At 34.2% G+C, this 24,826-nt stretch overlaps 1 protein-coding gene across 4 annotated transcripts in view; it reads right to left on the reverse strand.

Moving 5' to 3' along the window:
- Positions 1-24,826, reverse strand: part of DMD (dystrophin) — a 1,962,662-nt gene that overhangs the window by 1,330,334 nt on the left and 607,502 nt on the right. For all 4 annotated transcript variants that reach the window (XM_045582357.1, XM_045582356.1, XM_045582355.1 and 1 more), the window contains one exon: positions 10,685-10,846. In XM_045582357.1, the coding sequence (XP_045438313.1) occupies positions 10,685-10,846 (162 nt within the window). The remainder of the gene's footprint in view (positions 1-10,684; positions 10,847-24,826) is intronic.

Raw genomic sequence — 24,826 nt, forward strand, 5'->3', positions numbered from 1 at the left:
AAAAACTGAACTTTTATCTGTCACCAGAGGATAAGAAGAACCACATAACTTGTGAAATGAAAGTTTGGCAATTAGGAAGTCAATGTAAAGGATTTCATGGATCTGAGATATTCACAGTTACTAGTATGTCAAGTAGGTAGACTCTTGAGAAGTCTGTGCTCTTAAAGTGTCATCACTACTAAAACCATTCAAATTGAAAATAAATGATGGTTGAATATCATATAAAACTGAGATTTTAGCATAATTTATAGATAGCATTTCTAGAAAAATTCTCATATTTGTACTACTGTTCCAATATGATTAGAGATCCAAATTTATTCATAAATTAAGTATATTATACATGAAAAGATCCCATTGGCAAAATATATTTTAGGAATTAAGGATAAACGTGTGTCTGTAACACAGAACTCCTCAAAATGTTTTATGTATTTATATACATTGTGATATCCAAGAAAGACATAGTAGTTCTTTATTCAAATTAAACTTTATACTTCTAACTATATTTAATGACTATATTCAGGAAAAGCAATCCAATTCATTGTTAAAGTTATAAGATAAAATTGATATATAATACCAATCAATTCTACTTTAGGAAGTTATACTTCATGCATCACACTTACATTTAGTTAGTACCTTTACAAATCAATGCCTCAATTCCTACTTTCAACTGATAATACATTTTTAATTTGTATTTAGGATACTGCTAACACCTACTTTTATTTGATCTCATCAAATATTATTCTGGAAACAAAATGCTAATGACTTTAGGACAGACTTACAAGTATTGTGAAACAGATAAATATTATTTGTTTTAAAAGAGAGTATTTTGAAAACTTGCAGGCAGAATGGACGATCTCTTATTTTAAAATGTCTCTAATAAAAAAAACAAAAACATTCCATCATCTTTCCTGACATTATGACCGGACAATGAAAAAATACTATATTGTAGAAGAAAACATTGAGAATGGAAGATTTAAACCAAAGTAAAATGATTTCACCCTTGGCTACCAATAAGATCTGCTAAAGATCTAAATAAGGCTATACAATTTGAGTTGTATTTTCAACTAAAATATACACCTGTCAGGATAGGTATTCAAATAAAATAAACAATTGACCTGGTGAAATTATCAGCTTGGCTTCAAATAAAATAAGTTATTTCCAAGAGAAATAAAATGAAATGACCTAGCAACTCAGGGGCTGCTGATTTTGAGCAACCTATGTGTGCTCTAATAGGCATTCTCATTCCTATACCTTTCAGGATCACCAATTTGTTTGTGTGTGTGTGTGTGTGTGTGTGTGTGTGTGTGTGTGTGTGTGTGTGTTTTCTGCCATGAAAATGAAAAAAATGTAAATTAAATGATATTATCATGCCATTGCCAAAAAAGTAATTTGACAATACAGTAATTATGTTCTGAACTAGCACTATCTATTAAAAGTAGGAAACAACAATGGAAATAGAAATAACCACTTTTTCCATTAAAAATTGTAAAGGGTGAATTGTAGAACTAAAAATCAATCAAACATTAATGACATTTCCAATAGAGCACTTTACAATTAACTGAGCTGAGAGCAGTGCTTTTTTTTTTTATCAGGATTTACCTCATCAGACATTTTCATATATCAAATTAATGACAGAAAATGGCAAGCAAAATTAAGCTGTAGCCGTCTAAAGTGTTTAATGGAATAAAGGAGACTTTATATAAAATAATTATTAGAGCTTTTGTGATGTCGACTAAAATGATTCCAGAGAAAATAACTAAAATGTTTCAAAAGGAAAAGTATTACATGTCATATTGAGACTATTAATAGAGAAATGTAACACCGTTAGATAAGTCATTTTTAACATTAGCAATTTTGAACTTGCATCCTTGAGAAGGAAAAATGTCCACATAGAACACATACTCACAAAATTAAAGGAAGAAAATATATAAAATACCTTGAAAATTTCGTACTTTTAAAATATGGAGAACATTAAAACATAATAATGCTCAAGGGCAGATAATTTTGAAAAGTTTATTATACTTTGTAATGACTTGGTAAGTAAAAAAAAAAAGTCAGAAGAAATACAAACAGCTTTTTATTACCATTTGTAAAAAAAAAAAAAGTCCTATAAATTGATTGGATTAATTAGAAAGCATACTATCTAAAATTGAGTTTTATCAGATAAAGCAGTTTTTACTTTTATCAGAAATATTTATCAGGCAAAGAGCTTGTTATAATTTAATAACTTGACCACAGTGTATTTCAGGTAAGTGAGGTATATTGGAACCCTCAATTCATATTTATTTTGTGTGTGTGTGTGTGTGTGTGTGTGTGTGTGAGAAAAATTATGCAATGGCATTTTATTTTTTTAAAGAATAATTGATTGAATTCTAAAGAGAGAAACCTTGATTCAAGAGTCTAACATTGATCGCTGCCTTCTGCATATCCCTCACTGTGAATGAAACCAGCAACCTAGGCAGGGGCCCTGACCAGAATTGAGACAGCAACCTTTCAGTGCTCTGGCTGGCACTCAACCAACCAAGCCACACTGGCCAGGGCAGAATGGCAAACATTTAATATCACTAAAATAAATTTACCTATCAACTTAGTTCAGTCATAAGTTCTTTGGTGGAACATCATTTTAGGAACTTTAAGAAATCAACTGATCACTATCTTCTTCAGTTCTGGGAGTATGAGTTATATGAAGGAAATATTTTATTTTAGTGTTTTTCAAACATTTTTCCTTGACATGTGAGTTCTGTGGTATATTACCAGATTTCTGGAAAAACAAGTTTCTGTGGTGTATTAAGTCTAGGTTAAACTTCTAAGCCTGAAAATAAATACAAGGTTGACCATAAATTTCCAGGAGGTTCATACAGCATGTTAATTTTTGGAAGAAAACTTGATGACAGACCCTTATACATTTGAAAGTAAACATTGTGTGGAATTATTAATCTTTGTAATACAGCTGAGAAATGATATTCTTCTTAGTTATAATGATAAAAGTGATGACAATACAATAGGTCTTTATAAAAGTGCATTTGCAAATTATGGATACTTTCCAAATTAGGTAAATAAACAGACAAAACTTTTGGTGGAAATTTGGATATCTGTATAGAAATATTGGGGTACTATAGAAGCTATAGGTTATTTTTTTCTTGATAGATAATTATCAATGTGGAGAAAGAATATCTAAGTACTACCATCAGTAAAAATATTTTAGAAATGAAATCCATTAAATGTATTACAGTATGAACAATGGAAACATTATTATAAGGCTTTTATACTGACCACAATTATGGTTATTGATAATCATAATTTAATTCCAGGTTATTTAACAAAATCCCTCACATTTTACCCTTTCCTGCATGTTAAAAAAAAATAGAGTGAAAGTTCATGGCAAGCTGAAGTTATTTTTTTAAACACACTATTTGAAATATTCTCAATTAATAATATCTTTTAAAATTACAATAGCTTCACTGTGGTATAATTTGCATACCATAGAATTGAATGAATGTACAATTCAATAAATTTTAGTAATATTTAGAATTATGGAACCATAACCACGATTTGATTTTTAGAACATTTCTAAGCCCCGCAAATGTTCCCATGAGTGCATTTGTGTAACTCCCCACCCTCATCCCCAATCACTTATATAGCTTGTCCAAATGCTCTCTTGTACATAAATATTCAATTTATCTACCTCATTATATTGTTATAAAGATAAAATAAAATAATGTGGATGCTTTGTGAACAGTAGTCATTCATATGGTACAGATCATAAAAAGTATGTAATACACAGAAAGGCTGCAATATATAATTTCCATTAATCAGTTCCTGTCACATAAAAAAATTTTATGGTATACTACTTAAATATTTTGGAAGTCTTTTCAAAGTTCCAAACCTTGGCAGTGTCATAAAGCACTATGTCAAAATGTTTTCATGATATTATTTAGTTTCATTGGGGGAAAAAGTTACTGATGATTATGTTCAACTTGGTTGGCCAGCAATTCTTTCATTTGCATTTTTTTTCTGTACAATGCCATATAATGCATGGAAAGATGCATTGCTTTTCCACTTTTTTCCTTTACAGTTTCTAGGACATTTATCTGGCATATAATTAGTGACTAAATCTTTGTAGATTTAAATAAATTAAACAAATATTTACTGAGGACCTTGTATGAAGCACTGCTTTCTTGTAGCTGTCCCTGGGTGAGTAGGGAATGGGGGTTGGTAAAGAAAACAACAAAATCCTAATGGAAAAAAAATAAGGAGGTTTCCAATAGTCATAAACATTAAGAAGAAAATAAATACAATGGAATATTATACAGCTATAAAAAGATCCCGTACCCTTTGTAGTAGCATGGATGGGTTTGGATATAATTATGCTAAGTGAAATAAGCCAGTCAGAGAAAGACAAATATCACAGGTCTTCATTTATACGTGGAATCTAATGAACAAAATAAAATCAAGAACAAAATAGGCGAGAGACATGGATGCATGGAACAGACTGACCAATCTCAGAGGGAAGTGGGGTTGGGGAGACAGGAAGAGATTAATCCCAAAATTTAACATTCATATATGCATTACCCATAGGCACAGACAATAGTGTGGGGAAGGCTTGGGATGGGGCAGTGGGTTTATGGAGAGGGGCAAACGGTAGGGAGGAAGATATCTATAATATTTTCCACAATTAAAAAAAACAAAACAAAACAAACAAACAAATAAAAAAACAGGGCGTGCAATAACAAGCGTTATCTGGGTATGCATTTTAGAGTCATAATTTCTCTGTCACCTCTTTTATAAATAAATATCCATTTAAATGAGAGAAAAACAAGAAAAAATGGGTTGAATTTAAATCATTTCAAACTCCTCAGAGTATTAATACTTCAAGAGTCTTCAATGTGACCACAGTATGATGCTTCTAGTTTCACTTTTATATTTTGAATTGGTAGAGATTTTCACAATGGGATGATATAATTTATGGCAAAATTAAGAAGTGCACTTCTGAGTTTATAATATGAAAGATGTGCATGTCTTTATTACACATCCTGTGAGGACATAATATGCAGTGTTTCTAAGCACAGTCAATGATGTGTAGCATGTTTATAATCTCTTGCATCTTTTTCAACTCTTACTTGTGATTACCTCCCACACTATTAAACATAAAAATAATACTAATAGACATTTTAAATAAGGGAGTAATGAGTTCTATGTAGTAACACACAGAGGTAACATTTCAATGTTACAAAATACTTAAAATAAACCGAATTGTGTTTTCCATTATATCTACACTGCTGGGTAAAAGAAACTATAGTATTTCTGCTATGGCTTTGTGGAATTTACCATTGGAAACCCCATTTTGTTTGTTTGTTCTAAATCTTGTTAAAAATATTATATACTAGAGGCCTGGTGCACAAAATTTTTGCAAGATTAGGTCTTCCTTCCCCTGGCTGCCTGTATCATCTTCCCTCTGGCATCAGGACCTGAGCTTCCCTCAAAGCCCTGGCTTCATCCAGGACATCTGGTCTAATTAGCATATTACACTTTTCTTATTATAGATGTCCTCTTTTTCCCCCTTGACCTCTTCTAGCCCATTTTCACACACCCCCCCCCCCAATCCCAGGCCTTCACTACTCTACTGTCTGTGTTTATAGGTTATGCATATATGCTTATAAATTCTTTGGTTGATCTCTTCCTACCCACCTACCCCCACCTTCCCTCTGAGGTTCCACGGTCTGTTCCATGCCTCTGTGTCTCTAGATCTATTTAGTTCACCAGTTTATTTTGGTCATTAGTCTTCACATATGAGGGAGATCATGCGGTATTGCTCTTCTCTGGCTGCCTTATTTTGCTTAAAGTAATACTCACCAGGTCCCTCCATGTTATCTAAAAGGGTAGAGAGATCCTTCTATTTTACTGCTGCATAGTATACCATGGGGTAAATGTGCCACAGCTATTTTTACCCACTCATCTACTGATGAACACTTTGGCTGTTACCAGATGATAGCTATTGTAAATTGTGCTGCTCTAAACATGGGGGTACATACATTCTTTCTGATTGATGTTTCAGGTTTCTTAGGATATACGTATTCCTAGTAGCGGGATGACTGGGTCAAATGGGAGTTCCATTGCTAATTTTTTGAGGAATCTCCATAATGTTTTCCATAATGACTACACCAGTCTGTATCCCAACTGGCACTGTACGAGAGTGCCCTTTACTCCACATCCTTGCTAGCACTTGTCATTTGTTGATGACATCCATTCTGACAGGTGTGAGGTGATACTACATTGCTGTTTTAATTTGCATCTCTCTGATGATTGATGGTGACTTTGAACATTTTTTCATACGTCTATTGGCCATCTGTATGTTTGCTTTGGAAAAGTGTCTATTTAGGTCCTTTGCCAATTTTTTTAATTGTATTGCTTCCTTCATTTTGTTCAGTTGTTTGAGTTCCCTATATACTTTGGAAAGTAACTCCTTGTTGGCAAATATGTTCTCTCAGGCAGTGGGCTCTCTTTAGACTGTTAGTTGTTTATTTGTTTTGCAGAACATTTTATTTTGATGTAGTCCCATTTGTTTATTTTCCCCTTATATCCTTTTGCCCTAGAAGATGTATCCATGAGAGATGTCTCATACTTTGCTGCCTATGGAACCCAAATCTTTGTAATAGTTCTCTATTTTCTTCTTCTGTTATGAAATTATTTCATTATCACATAAATCCTAAGTGAATTCCCCTATGTAGGTTTATACTGTCTAATTCATAAATCAGTGAGGCAGGCTATAAAGTTAGACTATTCTGAGTCATTTGAAAATCAAATGTGCCTATTTTAAACAATAAATTATTTTTCACTCCATAATGAAATTATAAGCTGAATCTGATAGAGAAAATATGCATTTAAGTCTTTACTTTTTAAGTCATTGACTTGGGTCCTTGGAATCCTTATATTAAAATGTGGCCCAATATATTTAAAGTGAGTGATAAAATTTTGCTTCCATAAATACAGGAGGACATCAATTATGAATTGTTTTGATCTGCTACTAATGCAATCACTTTAAATTAACAGCTTTTTTTTTTTTTTAGAAAAGATTACATCCCTCTTTTCCACCTACTGATGCTGTTTTAGCCACATTATTAATGACATAAAAAAAGAGATGGAAGGAAGAAATCTGGTTTGTGGTGGACCCAAAATACCCCAAGTCTTAGTTGGTTGAACAAAATATAAGATCACTTTTCTATATTGATTAAGAAACCCTCTTAGCCAAAACCAGTTTGGCTCAGTGGATAGAGCGTCGGTCTGTGGACTGAAAGGTCCCAGGTTCAATTCTGGTCAAGGGCATGTACATTGGTTGCAGGCACATCCCTGGCATGGGGTGTGCAGGAGGTAGCTGGTCAATTTTTCTCTCTCATCGATGTTTCTAGCTCTCTATCCCTCTTCCTTCCTCTCTGTGGAAAATCAATAAAATATATTAAAAAACAAAAACCAAGCCGTCTTATTTGATGATAATGTGTTTTCTTCCTAAATTGCTCTATTTTTTCCTGTTACTCATACCCATGCATATATTACTATGGGGACATGAGGTTACAAAAGACGGGATCAGAATCTGCCAGACAGAAGTAAAAGGACAGTTTAGCTATTGCAATAACTGTTAAGCAACCCCAATGCTTCATGTGGTTATTTATGTAACAGGATCGTTTTTTTCATCTATAAATTATGCATCATCAGCACATAATATAGAGATTATTAACAGATACTCATGTGGGACTGTTCTTGCATGTTGAAGATCCAAAATATGAAATTACTGAAAAAGCGAAAATTAAAGTATCTTCATAATTTTAAGCATTACACTTAAGTAGTTATGACAACTACAACAATGATTTAGAGACACATCATCATATGTGAAATTAGGAAGAAGAAAGAAAATAGCAAAAGCAAACTGAGTTCATTATCAATGATCCATATTGAAAAGTCAACTTGTCCAAATTTATTTGTTCATGCAGGAGTTCTCAGCTATGTAGTCTACTGTCACCCACTTCTCATAAGAGTAAGGGGACAATTAAAGTAGGATAGAAAGTCACCAGCAGTTTGCTTTCCACCAGGACTCCCTCCCATTGAAATCTTGACACAGCCGTAGCTGAGACTCTTTATCAAAGAGTGGTAAGAAATATGATGTGAAAAAAGTACTGGAGACGTTCAACCATTACCAGTAATGTAATATCCACAGTTGCCTTTAGCATTGTCTATACATTAGAATAACGGGGGGAGGGAGTGTTGAAAATTCTGATGACTGAGTCAACCCAGAGATTCTGTTGTGCCAGGCCTGGGGTGCAGCATAGGTACTTGGAATTTTTTTCTTCTAGACCATAGGTGCTAAAACAAAATCTCTGGGTTTTAGTGTGTTATTCAGGAAACTTGAGAGTAAAGAAAGAAACATTCATAGCTTTTATATTTTAATCATACTACTTTTTAAATAGCTCTAATGTTTCTGATTTCTATGACTAGAAGGTAGATTTCTATACTAGAAAAGTTTTCCTTATTTGTTTTTCCTCTATTTGAATCAATCAGATGTCATCTGAAATTTGTTTTTTAATTTTAAAAAAATCTGTTTAAATGGACAGGCATTGGGCAGCTGATGCTATGGTCATAAGATCTAAGATTTTGGTTTAAGGGTTATTATTTCAAAGAAAATATTCAGTTGAACACCTGTTTGATACTCTTTCAGTATGTAGTTTTACTGTCTAAAAAAGTAAACTTCATTCCTCCAAGCTCATATCACAAAATAAAATAAAAAAGAAATGTTTTAAATCCAATTTAACATCAAAAGACCTGGTTTTCTAATCATGACAGAAAATTGATCAATTAACATTTGGGGGCAGTGGGAAGCTCATTCCTCGCCTAGAGTTATAAATACAAATGGAATAACCTTGATCTACAGTTACTTTTATATACTATGAGAGTTTATCTGTCAAAATCTATACATATTGTATACACTTCCTTAATGTTGAGATTTTTTTTTTTTACAATAAGCTCAAACAATCTTAAAAGACAACAAAAGGAGGTTTCATTAACAAATATATATTTAGTAGCAAAACTACTAGTGCACCACAAGGTGGAGTCAGATATCCACAAATCCATGTGGCCAGTTTATGACAGGAAATCTGAGCACATACAGATGACCAAATACAGTAATGCCATTCATTCTGCCCTGCCTCTCAGTTATGTATTAAATCAAGCACTCAGATTTGGAAAAGGGAAAGCTAAGGCTGCTAATCTTTTAATTAGCAACAAGCTTTTATGAAAATCCAAAGAAACTGTTCTTTTTGTTAATACAAAGTATTAAAATAAGCCCCCATTATTTATTCTTAGAAAAATGTCATTTTGGTGGAATTCTTTGTGGGTTCCTGGTATGACACATTGTGCTTAAGTTCTGATTTCACAGACAACCTCTTTATTCTCTACTTGTTTCTTCCAAGGGAGTTTCAAATTGAGCTGCAGTAAATGCAATCCTTGAAGTAAATCTGGGTACTTGATAATTATGTCTGAGAAAACAATTCATTTGCTGTCATCTTAAACAAAAATCATGGTGAAGAATATTTCAAAAGCTTTCAGGGGGGGTGCTTTTTAAAATGTTATATATTATCACTTTGAGAATTCAAAGTCAAGAATTTTATTGAAAATGCAGGTGCAACCAGAAATTCATGAAAAATAAATTTGAGCTTGTTAGTACTCAAAAATCTCTTTGTTCAAGTAGATTTAAAATGTCTTAATTTATCTGTGTGTTGTTATTCACAAGTATTTTGAACGTCTATATTTAATACTATTATTATGATTTTTATTTAAAAAACAAATAATTTATGCTATATCATTACAAACTAACTAGTATGTTATATTATTTTTTATAGAATCCTGCATCCATATATAAATGGAAGAAAACATGTTAGGGTCCCATTCCTTCACAGCTAAACAAGATTTTTCCCTAAAAGTTCCCATTCTTTTTCTAAGACAGTAATAGCTTTCCCCTATCTCAAATTTGCTACTAATCATTTTAAAAATACTTTCCAAGATCTGAGTTAATTTAGATGTAGCCTAAATTTACTCAGTATAAAGTCAACTTATTTTCATCACTTTTTAAACTCTCATTCTAGAAAAACATTTTGTCATCCAACTGAATACAGCTGAACGTGTGTGTATGTGAGTAAATATAGTATGATTAGTAATAAAATGCAAATCCACATCTCTAAGTTCTTTTGTTAATTCCTCACAACACATTAAATGTATAAAAATGTAGATTTAATATGGCTTGCAATTGCAAGATAACAAAGATGAGTTGATAAAATGTTTGATCCTGCATTTTCAGTAGTGCCATTAAAATATTTTCTTTACAATTTAAATTCCTATGGTTTTTCGTGGTTTAAGGATATCATGCAGAAAATATTAAGAGCAGACTTCAGTGTGACAGTGACCCCAACTTACATGTGTCTGTATTCAAATTCTTATCATTACATATTTTCAAAAATAAATCTTACAGTGCTAAACTAGAGCTCTTTTTCTCCCTTCACCTCCACATAGTCCACTCATTCAATCAAATAGCCTTCCGTACAACTAATTAATTGAATAACATGTAAGTTGGAAATTCAGCAATATCTTGTTCTGATAATACAAAAACAAAAGAACAGAAGCTCATCCCCAGTCTACTTGCCTGGGCTTCCTGAGGCATTTGAGCTGCATCCACTTTGTCAGCAATATAAGCTGCCAACTGCTTGTCAATGGATGAGAGGGACTCCTGAATTAAGTGCAAGGATTTTTCAATTTCCTGGGCAGACTGGATACTCTGTTCAAGCAACTTTTGCCTCCTCACAGCCTGAAGAAGAAATAAGAATGAACCAGTTAAATGTTTGCTCATTATTTCTCTGCAATCCTGCTGCAAAATTAATAAAGATTCTAGACTCTTCCACAATCACCTTTTTGTAAGATAGATTTCGCAGCTTCCTGCCACTCATTCAGCTCTACTTATAAAAATAAAAATAAGTGATCAGAAAAGAGAAATAGCACACACAGCTACAGGATCAGGAATCTGCAGGACAAAACCACAACATTATGTACATCGAGAAAAGAGGCTGTATAAAACATTAGTGAAATAATTCAGTCATTGCAATCTGTTGTTCTCAGGCCGAATGTTCCTCCTGACCTCATTACATAGTTCAAAGGATTTGGTTTACTTAGAATAGGGTCATCGTCATCACAATCCAATTCAAGACAGATAATCCACTTCTACCAGTGAGACACATATACAATCTGTTCAGAAACAGCTCCTTTACAAAAAGGAAATTTTAGATATCCATCTGGTTAAAGATTTATTTTAAATACTATTTCAACTAGTTTTGCATGGCCTCTTTTCCCCTACTTTTCTTTCACAATTTGGATAATGGAAATTGCTTATACAATTGGATTTGTGTTCCTGCCAAAGTAGAAAAAATAATAAGTAATCCCAATATAGCTGCAATTAATCTTGATTGCTACTATAAGTATGATTTTGAATAATTTAACACTTTTCAAGTATAAATACCATGCTGAACATGTCACAGAATCTCCCTTCAAGGATCTGTTCACCTTTAAAAGAGTAGTCATGAGAGTAAGAATTGGAATAGACAACTTTTCAAAAATTATTTAATTAATGCAACAGATCAAGCATTTTCTCTTATTATACAATATATAGGTGTGATTATCTGGTACAGTAGAACTATGCTTCCCACAGACCATGATTGGGGATTTTAATGATCCTACTTTTTTATTATATAAAGACTGTTAGACCATTTGCAAACATTAACTCAAAATGGATTAAAAACTTGAATGTAAAACCTCAAATGATTAGATATTTAGAAGAAAACACAGGGAGTAAGCTCCTTGACATCAATCTTAGCCATGGTATTCTTATTGGACTCTAAAAGCAAGGAAAACAAAATAAATAAATAAACAAACAAATGGGACTACAACAAAGTAAAAAGGTTTTGCACAGCAAAGGACACCATCAACAGACTGAAAAGGCAACCTATCAAATGGGAAAAGATATTTGCAAATCATATATCCCATAAGGAGTTAATATCCAAACTATATAAAGAATGCATACATTTCAACAACAACAACAATCCAAATAAGCAGAGAATCTGAGTAGACATTTTTCCAAAGAAGACATAAACATGGCCAACAGGCACATGAAAAAGTATTCAGTATCTCGGAAACCAGTTTTGCTTAGTGGATAGAGCGTCACTGAAAGGTCCCACGTTTGATTCTGGTCAAGGGCATGCACCTTGGTTGTGTGCACATCCCCAGTAGGGGGTGTGCAAGAGGCAGCTGATTGATGATTCTCTCTTATTGATGTTTCTAGCTCTCTATCCCTCTCTCTTCCTCTCTGTAAAAAATAAATAAAATATATATTTTTAAAAGGTATTCAGTGTCACTCACTATAAAGGAAATGCAAAGCAAAACCACAATGCAATATCACCTCACACCTATTAGAAGGTAATAATCCAAAAAACAAGAAACAAGTGTTGGTGAGAATGTGCTAAAAAGGGAACTCTCATGCACTGTTGATGGAAATGTTCACTATACAGCCACTCTGGAAAACAGTATGGAGATTCCTCTATTTAAAAATATAACTACCATATTTTCCAGAAATTCCACCTGTGGGAATTTATCTTAAGAGTATAAAAACACTAGCTCAAAAAGGTAGATGCACACTTATGTTCACTGCAGTACTATTAAGAGTAACCAAACTATGGAAACAACCTAAGTGTCCATTGATGGATGAATGAACAAATTGTAAAATCCTGCCATTTGCAACAACATGGATAGACTTTAAGGTTATCAGGGTCAGTGAAACAAGTTAGATAGAAAATGACACTACCATATGATTTCACTCATAAGTGAAATATAAAAACAAAAATCAGAAATAAACAAAACAATAATATAAAACACATAGAGGCACGCAACAAATTGGTGGTTATCAGAGGGGAAAAGGAGTAAAACTGGTAAAGGGGGTTAATCCCATGGTGACAGCTGGAAAATAAACATTTGGTAGTGAGCAAATTATAATGCTGCACACCTGAAACTTATATAATGCTACAAATCAATGTTATCCCAATCAAAAATTAAAAAAAAATAATATTAGGCATGACATAAAGAATATAAATGTTAACTTTTGACTCTTAAGCTTAAAGGATATTGGGGATGTCATTATGCTTTTTAATAAAACTTGCTTGGAACACAGTGTTACTCATAAGAATTAGGCTAAAGGCATCTGGATCAAAAGGAAAAGGAGCTGAAGTCTCATGATGCTTCCAAAGCAGGGAGAGCAGCGTCATGATTATTATAACTCTTCAGAATTTTGTCCTATGCTTTCCTTCCTTTTAATTCTATCTATATCCTTAGTTTCAATTACACTTCATATGCTGACAACTCTCAACTCTACATCTCTGGTCCAGATTTCCCCCTTGATTCCCAAACTTGAATATATATTGCCCTACTTGACATTTCCACTTAGATTCCCACAGCTACCCGAACTGAGTGAATCAATGTGTCCAACCCCCAATTGGTTTTGCTCTTTCTCTGCATTTTTCTGTATTTCAGATATTTACAATTAATCATTGCTTTAGGCATAATTGCATTAAGAATTATTCTGATATTTCCTCTTCCTCTCACATCCTTCACCATTTCCATTTAATCAGTCAATGGATCACCAATTCTTTCATATACCTCCTAATATTTCTTGCTTCCCCCCTTTTCTCCCTACCCCCACTATCTTTACTTAAAGCCATTACCATCTCTTCCTCAAATCTGGTACTAGTCTCTTTGCTACCATCCTACACTGTCATTATCCATCTGCAAAGCAGCTAGATTGTGATCTTTCTAAAATGAAATTATGGCTTTCTCCTTAAAATCTTTAGTGATTGTTTTTCTTAAAGGTAAAACCCATAGCCTTAATATTATTTTGAAGTCCCTTCAGAATCTTTGCTGGCATATTCTACTCCTTGCTCTAACTATAGATAAAGTTCATTCTTTATCTCCGGGTACATATTATGTCCCTATTGACAGTTGGCTTTAAACATGTGGTTCCCATTTCCTAGAACAAGCACATGCCCAACTTCCTTTTATTGGCTTATTTACATTGATCCTTTGAGGCTGACCTTGCAAAAACGGACATCTCCCATTTCAGGTGGCTGTCCAAGACACGTTATGATTTCTTTTGCACCTGTATTTATGTCTTAGCATGTATCATTCCATATCGTAATTTTTAATTTTTTAAAAAAAATTATTCATTTATTTTTATTATAGTCTCACATAATTGTCCTTATCCCCCCATTCCCATCCCAAACCCTCCTCCCCCCACATTGTTCATGGCCACTGGCTAGGCCCATATGCATGTACACAAGTTCTTTGGTTGATCTCTTCCCCTTACCCCCACCCACCCTTACTTTCCCTCTTGAGCTTTGAGAGTCTGATTGCTGCTTCTCTTTCTCTGGGTCTGTTCTTGTTCATCGGTTTATGTTGTTCATTATTTCCTCTAGATATGTGAGATCATGTGATCCAAGAAATATGTATTTTATTAATTTTTTACGGAGAGGAAGAGAGAGGGATAGAGAGTTATAAACATCCATGAGATGGAATCATCAATCAGCTGCCTCTTGCACAACCCCTACTGGGGATGTGACCGCAACCAAGGTGCATGCCTTTGACAGGAATCAAACCTTTCAGTCTGCAGGCTGACGCTCTATCCACTGAGCCAAACCAGTTTAGGCTCCATATCATAATTTTACATTAACTGTCTGTCTCTATTTTAGCCTATGAGTTCTAGTGAGTATAGTGGTTATGGCTGTCATTTTCATTGCTCAATGACAGTTCTTAGTTATAATAAAGGCCAATAGATTTATGACTGGATGAATGATATAATGAGTATTGTTGTTGTTGTTGTTGTTGTTTTTAATGAGGAAAACAAAGAAGTGTCCAAGTATTAGAAGACAAAAAAATAAATAAATTTACAAAAATTGGGAGGGGGGAAACATCTGCACTCAGAGATATATCCTTTGGAAAACGACCTTCCTAGGTTTGTTTATTTTATTATTATTATTATTATTATTATTATTATTATTGTATTAGATGTATTAGAATAGGATGGGACATTATTTGGAACAAACTTATCTTTTTAAAAATATTCTATCCCAATCAGTGACCAAGGCATTGCCCTTTACTGTAAATTGAATATAGTTTCCTATTTTTTCAGACAAAAATTCACCTAGAATTTACATCACATATTAATTCAGATAACACTGCTCATGGCTATAATCAGAGCTCTCTGTGTCATAGAAGAAAATGTCTATAGCCTACCCAGAGTTTCTCTAAGAAAGGAGTCTTTCATAATAAGATTTCACTATTGTGACAGGTGACTGAAGAAACCTTCCAATCACAGCATGTAGAAATTGGCTACTCAGGCATTGTTGAAATTTGGTCCTTTATCTGGCTAAAGAAGAAGAGCCTACCCTTTTGTGCACATCTGTAGAATTGTAATACAATTGAATAGAATATGATACAGCATAATGTTAAATTGTGCATCTAGCCCCCAAATTATGTTTTAGAAATTTAACTTTTCTATTCATGAGATTCTGTGGGATGAAAGGAATGAAATGGCCTAAGACGTGATGGCAGAATTAACCTTAGATGGCTTGGTTCTTTGCCTGGCCTGTCAGTCAATCAGAGAAACTGGTTTACACAGATTCTGTGGTAATCTCAGGGAGTGAAAAGATCTGATGTCAATCAAGCTTGCAGAATTCTTTGAATTAGTCATGGCATAAGCTGCCTTCAATTTCTAAACATCTTATTAGGCAGACCCTGATGGGATTCTAGGCTTGTGGATTTTCTAGGACTCTCCAAACACTTGACCTGTGCTCTCATTGAATGAAATTAGTAGGAAATCCAAAACCATAATTGAAATTGTGTTGTTTTCCCAAAGTACTGCTCAACAGTTGCTTTAAAATGTTATTTCACACCTTTAGCTAATCTGTTCATCATACAGTCAGACAAAATCAGCAAATATAAGGATAATTAGATATACATCAAAATATGGGAATTTAAAAACAAAGTATGAATGTAGAAAACTGAATCCTGGTAATAGTGATCAAAAAATATCATAGGGGAGGGAGGGAGGGGGCAAAAAAAATCATTAAAATATGTAAAAAAAATAAATTAATTAATTTTAAAAATATCATAGAAAACTTTATATGTGGTTTTCAGAGAAAATTGATGGAAAACTAAGTATAATAATCAACATACATTAAACTATATTATTATCCCCTCAAAGTGTTCTGCAATATAAAAGTAAAAGTTCAATGATTCTTATTGGCAATGGAAAGTTTGCATCACAGTGAATTGATTGTTTCTCACATTCCTATATTTTAAATGAATTATTATTAACCCATGTACCTCAATGTTACAAACATTCAATTCAGAGTGAAGCATGCCAAAGAAACTGTAGAATAATATTTTTGTTTTGTTTTGAGAGAATAAGTTTTTCATGTGAAATATTAATGAAAAAGGGAATTCGAACAAATATAAATGTACTTAAATATGATGTAGGCTTAAAAATTGAGAAAATTTTATTTATTTATTTTTTTAAATATATATTTTATTGATTTTTCACAGAGAGGAAGAGAGAGAGAGTTAGAAACATCGATGAGAGAGAATCATCGATCAGCTGCCTCTTGCACACCCCCTACTGGGGATGTGCCTGCAACCAAGGTACATGCCCTTGCCCGGAATCGAACCCGGGACCTTTCAGTCCTCAGGCTGACGCTCTATCCACTGAGCCAAACCGGTCCCGGCAAAAAATTGAGAAAATTTTAAATTAATTATCTCAATAATGTTTACAAATCATTATTTTTAATGGAGGTTTAGATTACTACTATCCTTAATACTTTTATTAATAATTTTTATTTCATTGAAGAGGTGACAGGTAAGCTCATTAGGGATGTGGTTGTGTTCACTATTAAAATAAGACTTTCTGAGAAAATCATTATAAGATGTAGTTCCCTCACAATTAAGCTTGGTAGCCAGCAGCAAATTCTTATTTAAGCACATAATATTTTGAAGAATTAAACTATAAACACACTCATTCACTACAGGAAGATTGCCACCAAACCAGACAAACATGAAATGTAAGGATAAAATTCTTTTTTCAGCCAAAGACAGAAGAAAAACAACCAACACTGCATATGTTAAAGAATGCCAGAAAAGTGCTACTGTCTAAAATTTCCCACCCATACTGACTGTCATTTCCCTGTTGGTCACACACGCCACAAACTACAAATATATATGTAGAGATTATAAAAAGTTTACTAAAATAAATAAAAAGTCCCAAGAAAGTTAATTCATTATATGGAAGCATTAAAGACCATAAAAATATTTTTTCAATAGTTGTGGGATACAGAAGTAGAAATGAGAGAAATTTTGTCAGTTTACTTGTTTTTTTTTCTTTTTCTTTTATGAGTGCTTTTGTTTGTTTGTTTGTTTTGTTTTGTTTTTTTACTCTATTTGCCTTTTTTGGTGAAAAGGGAGGAAAAGAGAGTTTTGATGTCTGGGCATAAGACTTACAAAGAGATTTATATCAGATATCTCTTTGCTGTGGACCCCTTGTGAAAGATTCAAGAGTAATAGGAGTCTTATGAGATCAAAAGCATAAGTGTGCAAAAGATGTACTCTGACATATTAGCATCCTTCAGAAACATTTGTTTTTTAAAGAACTATGTAATAAATATTCCTTGCTAGCCTACTTACTATGTGCTGGGCATTGGGGGATCTCTGTTTTTCCTTTTAAATTACTCAATAGATCCAGTTTTAGCATTGTAAAATTTACTCTTCTTTTGCCCCTGAGTCAAAGAAATGATTCTTTTTAGTGGGTTTGGGATCTCAAGAGGTATTTTGCTTCCCAGAAGTCTAAAGTGTAGATTTTCTAAAGAATTAAAGATTCTTGACTGTTCTGCTAGGTGTGAGAGTTCTATAAAAAACATGTTTTAAAATCAAATCCTACTCCTGTAAGTCTTCAAAAACTAACATGGAGAGCCATGAGAAGTCACTAATATGTACTATTTGACAGGAAAATCTAACTGCACATACAAACTGTCCTGTTCAAGGAGCTCTATTTTTTTGAATCTCAAGTTCAATTGCTGGGCAGTTGATGCAACCACTTACTTTTAGTTTTTCTTTGTCACATACTATGAGGTTTTAATTTATTCAATTAACAAATAATAAGAATACTCAATTTGACTAAATTATCTTCATGGGTTCAAGAACATGTTTTATTTGCTGTTTCCTCCTATCCTAATTCTTTTTTTTTTTAACTTAGTGATTCTGAAGCTCCAATTATTATGGTCATATATACATTGGAATTTGTCTATTATCTTACAATTTTGGCTATAGTGTTCAACTAAAAACAGTAAGTACTAAGTTCTCATTCTAAGAAATGGAAATAAGACTTTTCTCAATAAGGTTTATAAAATAAGTGGGAAAGCTGGACTCATAACACCTCCACTTATTCCAAAAGTCATTGAAGATTTATGAGAGAAACAAAAGTCAGGATAAATTCACCACCGGGGCGAGGGGGATGGCGGGGGCGGGGGGGGGGGAGATAGTATGATGGCTACCGCTGCTTACTCCTCAAGGAGGAATGAAAAAGTGTACTTTTCTTCTTGGGACAGAAAGGTTGGAAGTGAACTAAATAGCTTGAAGTGGACTCCAACACCAGCACTCATAGAATCTGGGAGTCAAACGCAGTTGGGGCTTGGCCAATGTGGCTCAGTGGTTGACTGTCGGCTTGTGAATTAGGAGGTCACAGTTCAATTCCCAGGCTGGGAACTTGATCCGAAATGGGGGCATGCAGGAAGCATCCTATCAAGATTCTCTCTCATCACTGATGTTTTTATCTCTCTCTTCCTCTCTGAAATCAATATATATATATAAAATCGGATGGGGCCAAAACCGGTTTGGCTCAGTGGATAGAGCGTCAGCCTGTGGACTGAAAGCTCCCACATTCAATTCCGGTCAAGGGCATGTACCTTGGTTGCAGGCACATCCCCAGTAGGGGGTGTGCAAGAGGCAGCTGATTGATGATTCTCTTTCATCTATATTTCTAACTCTCTATCCCTCTCTCTTCCTCTCTGTAAAAAATCAATAAAAAATTATTTTTAAAAAATAATAAAAAATAAGATGGGATTTACATCTAATTACCAACTTGGACTCTGCTTATGCAGATGAATGGTTTATTTGCTTTCAATGCCTACTTAGGAATTAAAAAAAAAAAAAAAAACCTGCAAATTATGGCATAGTGAAGAGAAGAGGAAGCCTGTATTTCCCAATGCTTGGTGTGGCAAAAATGTTCCCATACGTAAAGTAGACATTGAAGAAGGAACACTGCTTTGTAGAGTAAAATATTCCAGGACAAAGAGGTTTTAAGATATTTTTACAGAATCTGTTTTTCTTATTTAACACCTCTTAAAAAGCCCAGACTTGCATCTCAAAGTGGCCAATGCTTTATGTCCTTGTTGCTTAAAGTGCTTGAACACCATGAAAATAAAAGACAACAAATGCTGAAACCGATTTGGCTCAGTGGTAGAGCATTGGCCTACAGACTAAAAGGTCCCAGGTTCAATTCCAGTCAGGGGCATGTACATTGGTTGCAGGCACATCCCTGGTAGGGGGTGTGCAAGAGGCAGCTGGTCAATGTTTCTCTCTCATAGATGTTTCTAGCTCTCTATTTCTCTCCCTCTCTGTAAAAAATCAATAATATATATATATTTTTAAAAAGAGACAACTGCCCAGTTTCCTTCATTCCTATTTCTCAGGCCAATGGAAACTAATGTAACCCAGGTGGAGTAAGTAAAAACAGTAGAGGTTTGGGGAGGAAAATAATCATTGTCCTCTTCCAGTGCAAGTCACTAGTCCATGGTTTAAACTTGAGCTGGAAACAGGAGAAGACAAATTGAATATAATATTGAAATTTTAAGCTGAACTAAATAGAATTTAATGTCACAGAGACCTCAACCAGTGAAATCTATTCAGGGTAACAGCAAGAAATATGAATCAACTACCTGCTTGAAGCAAAACCATTACATGTTTGTGACCAATCTGGCTCAAACTATGCAGCAAAGTACTGACACAGTCCATGCACTCAGCACTTGGTAAACTGAGGTAGAGGCAGAGGAAAAAAATGGTCATAACAAACAGCCAGAATTATGTAGTCCAGGGAAAGACAGGAAATAGAAAAAAAATGAAAGCATTATGAAGAAACAATGAAGGACCTAGGGAATAGATTTGAAGTAATTATCAGAAGGCTTATAAAGATACATGAATGCCTTTGTCTAAATACTACAGCCAGTAAATTGCATTTTGGTGTATGTGGATTATTTTTAACATTTATTGTTGAAAGTATTACGTATGTCCCTCTTTTTTTTTTTTTTTTTTTTTTTTTTTTTACCATTTACCCCTTATAGCCTGCGCCCTCCACACACTATCCATCACAGGTGTTCCATATCTACACTATTGCTGTTATCCAATGGAACACTTTGATTCATGATAACTTCAGTGAACAAGCAATTAAATTTTCTAAAACGTAATTTTAACTTCTTTATTTCTTTTATTGATTAAGGTATTACATATGTGTCCTTTTCGCCCTATGGTCCCTCAATCCCCCACTCATGCCCTCACCTCCCTGTGGCCTGATTTTAACTTCTTTAAGGAGGCAATGCCATGAAAATATCAGGAATCCTTAAAGGACCAGGAGGAATTTTCTATCGTCTCAGAAACAGGTTCTTCCTAATTTTGTTTAGAATTGGAGGGGGAGGAGGGAGAGAGCATCTTCAACAAAATTGAAATTTGAGAAACACCCTGGGCCTTTTTGGGGTTGACGAGACATAAACATCTCATTTACATGATTCTGTATGATAGAAGAAATAGATTCACACAAACTTGCAATATGAACTTTCTAGATAGTTAGACATGTTTTCAGCAAGCTAAGGAAACCCCTTTCAGAAGAAATAAGCTAGTCTGTTGCAAAGGGAATTAAATGGAGATTATAATAAGCAGAGGGGAAGAAGGCAATTTATAGCAGGAAAGACAACTTTCAACAACGTACAGTCTCAGTAACTGTCAACAGCTTCACTTTGTTGCCCCTTTTTTCTGTTTTCAAACTAGTATGTGCTACTTTTTTCCTAAAGAAAAAGAGGTCCCACACTACTTGGATAAGAAATGCCAAATAAATAAAAACTGTTGCTTTAAGCCACTTTAGATATAACTTCTGGGGGAAGCACAATGGCTTCTGTGGTGTATTTGTTAATACACATGGTAGTGTTATAGGCAGTACAAAATGCTTACATGTGCTCATAAACATATTTTTTAAAAGTAAATAAGAAGAATGTTACAATATTTACAAGGGACATCTAGATTTATTTTTGTTAATGTCATTTGGTTTAAACTCACTGGGCAGAAAAACACCAAAACCACGTGCATGGAGCACTCTGTAATTACCTTTATAGAACCATTATAAACATTAAAATCATCAGTGTCAGTGTCAGTTGAAACTTCATCTCTTTTAGTTCCATGCAGGTCACTGAAGTTCTTTTGCAACTCCTGAAAAAAGTATTCTTAAAGTAATGTTGGAGAATTACTTTATCAATGGAACTTGACATTAGATAGTCATCACTTTCAAATAAAGCATTGATAGAGCTGCCAATAATCTGTACAGTACTATCTGAAAGAGTTTTCTGGTTTTTTGCTGCATGCATTCACCTCCATGGCTCAAAAAATGAAATAGGTCTTCTGCTTTGACAGGAACAAATGTGCATTATTACAGCTTCAAAAAGAAAGTAATGGTTTGGCTGGCGTAGCTTAGCGATTGAATGTCAAACCAGGAACCAAGTGGTCACAGGTTCAATTCCCAGTCAGGGCACATGCCTGGGTTGTGGGTTTGATCCCCAGTAGGAGGCATGCAGAAGGCAGCCGATTGATGATTTTCACGCATCATTGATGTTTCTGTCTCTCTACCCTTTCCCTTCCTCTATTTATAAAATCATATTTTAAATAAGTGATGAAAGTATACAACAGTACACCTAGAAGGAATCTACAGAGTTCATCTTATCCCAACCTTCTTAAGGAAACTTCAGAAACATCTGTGGTCAACAAAATTTATCTGGTCTTATGGAGAAGTGCTCTGTGATTACACATGTACTCATAATATGAGAATCTAAAGTTTAGGAAATGGATAATTTATTGATTTTGTAAATAATTAAAATAGTACAGAACATTTCTCCTGATACAGAAGAGTGACACAAAACAAGAGTCCAGGGTACTGGTCAATTTCTCCACTCAGAAGTTCAGACTCTTCAGATAAGAAGTGGACATGGTGTTTCTGGCCTGCTGGGCTTTACATGATCCATTCCAGTCCCTTTTACAGAGCAGCTAAAATGATCATGTGTTGGCTATGAGTAGAAATAGTCAGATAGTCTCAAATACAGCCTCAACGACCCAAAATGGTGCTTTTCTGATGTACATTAGAAATCTCTGATGGATTCCTTTTCCTGTGATGTAGGCCAATAATTGTCTAAGGCCAGTGTCCAAGTTTCCATGAAATAAAATGCTCTTGACTCTGTTGGTCTCTATGACCAATCATCAGTGGTATTAAAGTATATTCAGACTGGTGCCAATCTCTGTGGATGTTTGGGATGGCTCTCCCTTTTTCATCATCTCCATGTGCATTAAATTAACAAAATTTTTACATCAATACTCTTTTTTAATATGTATTTTATTGATATTTATACAGAGAAGAAGGGAGAGGGATAGAGAGATAGAAACATTGATCAATTGCCTCTTGCACACCCCCTTCTGGGGATGTGCCTGAAACCAAGATACATGCCCTTGACTAGAATCAAACCTGGGACCCTTCAGTCCGTAGGCTGATGCTCTATCCACTGAGCCAAACCGGTGAAGGCATCATCAATACTCTTGATTGCCATGGTGCTAAAGAAGCTGAAGTGCATTTATGGCTTACTATCACCCTATCCACAATACACTGAATAATTCCTCAGGCCCAGTTCAGTAAAAACCTGTGATATTTTGTTCTAAAACATTACAGGTTTTTAAATCCTGTTTTCCACATAAATAAGATACACAAGACTATGGATTATAGCGAGGAGTTCCTGCCAGTTTTTGGCTCTGATATGATTCATTTGGCTGGGATGTATACCTTGAACAGCAGGAACAAGATTCAGGGAACAACTACTTTTCCTTGCCAAATACGCTTTGAGTTCTTGAGCTGTAGCCTGGGTACAGAAACAAGACTCCTGGTTTTTTATGTGAGCACAGGGAACAGATAAACACTGGCAAAATGGTCCAATACACTAAATTCCTTGTTAGGAATCAGTCTTCTGTCACTCAATACTTTTATGAAATATTAAGCTGTCTGAAACAGATATAAACTGTTTCCTAACTTCCCCTTTTTTATATCTCCTCCCTCACAGTGGATTCTTCATTTGTGGATGAAAGCCATTTTTCTGGAGTTTGTTTTGTTTTATTTTTGTTTTTGTTTTGAGTGGGAGGGGAGCAACCAGGTCTCAGGTGGATGGCTCTTCACTCATAGGGCTGTTGAACTTGTCTTAAGTCAGTCATGGATGAAGATTAAGTTATAAACAATTTCTACCACAGATATGCAAGACAATTTAGTGTCTTCTAAACTAGTCTCACAGGGAATTCCTGCTTCATCTAGATTGTGGTCTAGGAGGGCAAGATGGGTAGTATATTGGGAAACATAGTGATGTCATTTCTATGCCAACAGAAGTTTGCTATGGTTTCCTAGAAAGTGCTTCTTCTCTTCCAGCAGGGAACTGTGGTCTTCAAAGAGAGTCACTTTTTTTTCTCTGCTTGGTTTTATTGTTCGGGAATTGAAAATGACCTTTATCTGTGTAATAAAAAGATCACTCAGCACTGATGAGCAATGGATGGACCTGGATAATTAATGGCACACTACAAATGCATCTGAAACATAGGCAGACTAGTAAGTCGGATTGCCTTAAAACAATTCATTCTCAGGTCAAGATTAAGGTTAGAGTTCCTAAACCTGAATAATCACCAGAATCTAGAGGAACTGTACAAAATACAGTTTCCAGAATCAATAAAAATCTACAAAATAAACCCTAAGGAAGTTGGAAGGGAATATGCTATTGATGATTGGCCAGATTTAAAAATAATTATCAAGAGTGAACTTTGAAAAAAAATACTTTAAGAAATAATAACAGACAGCAAATTGAAATTAATTTGGCTCATAAGATAAAAGAGGGAAGGGCAGAGTATTATTAAACTGCCCATTTTTCAAATGCAGATCAGAAAATAATATGAGACTTGGTAAGGCTGAAGCAGTAAAACAATTCTCCACTTTTATTTGATACTTTTAATGACTATATGTTTTCCATGGCTCAAAAAAAAACCAGCTTAACTTTGAAATATTTTCAGTCCTCATTCCATACATGGATTGCTCTGAGATACTAGAATATATTGCAAAGAAATATTATTTAATATTTTCTCTTTCATTTTATTCTTTAAAAAAGTAGACAATTAATTTTAGTACAGACTTGCCTGAATATTAAATAAGAGTTTGACCATTCAACCCCAAGAATCTATGAAGTAGCTTGAAAAGAAAATTATTTCAAAAGAACCTAGAGTGGTAAAGTAAGATGGACAAGACAAATGAACATTTACCTTGAGAATAGTATTTTATGTTATAGAAATTAAATATTCGTTGTAAATTATG

Source organism: Pipistrellus kuhlii, unplaced genomic scaffold, assembly GCF_014108245.1.
Source record: "Pipistrellus kuhlii isolate mPipKuh1 unplaced genomic scaffold, mPipKuh1.p scaffold_m20_p_16, whole genome shotgun sequence".
Lineage (NCBI taxonomy): Eukaryota > Metazoa > Chordata > Mammalia > Chiroptera > Vespertilionidae > Pipistrellus > Pipistrellus kuhlii.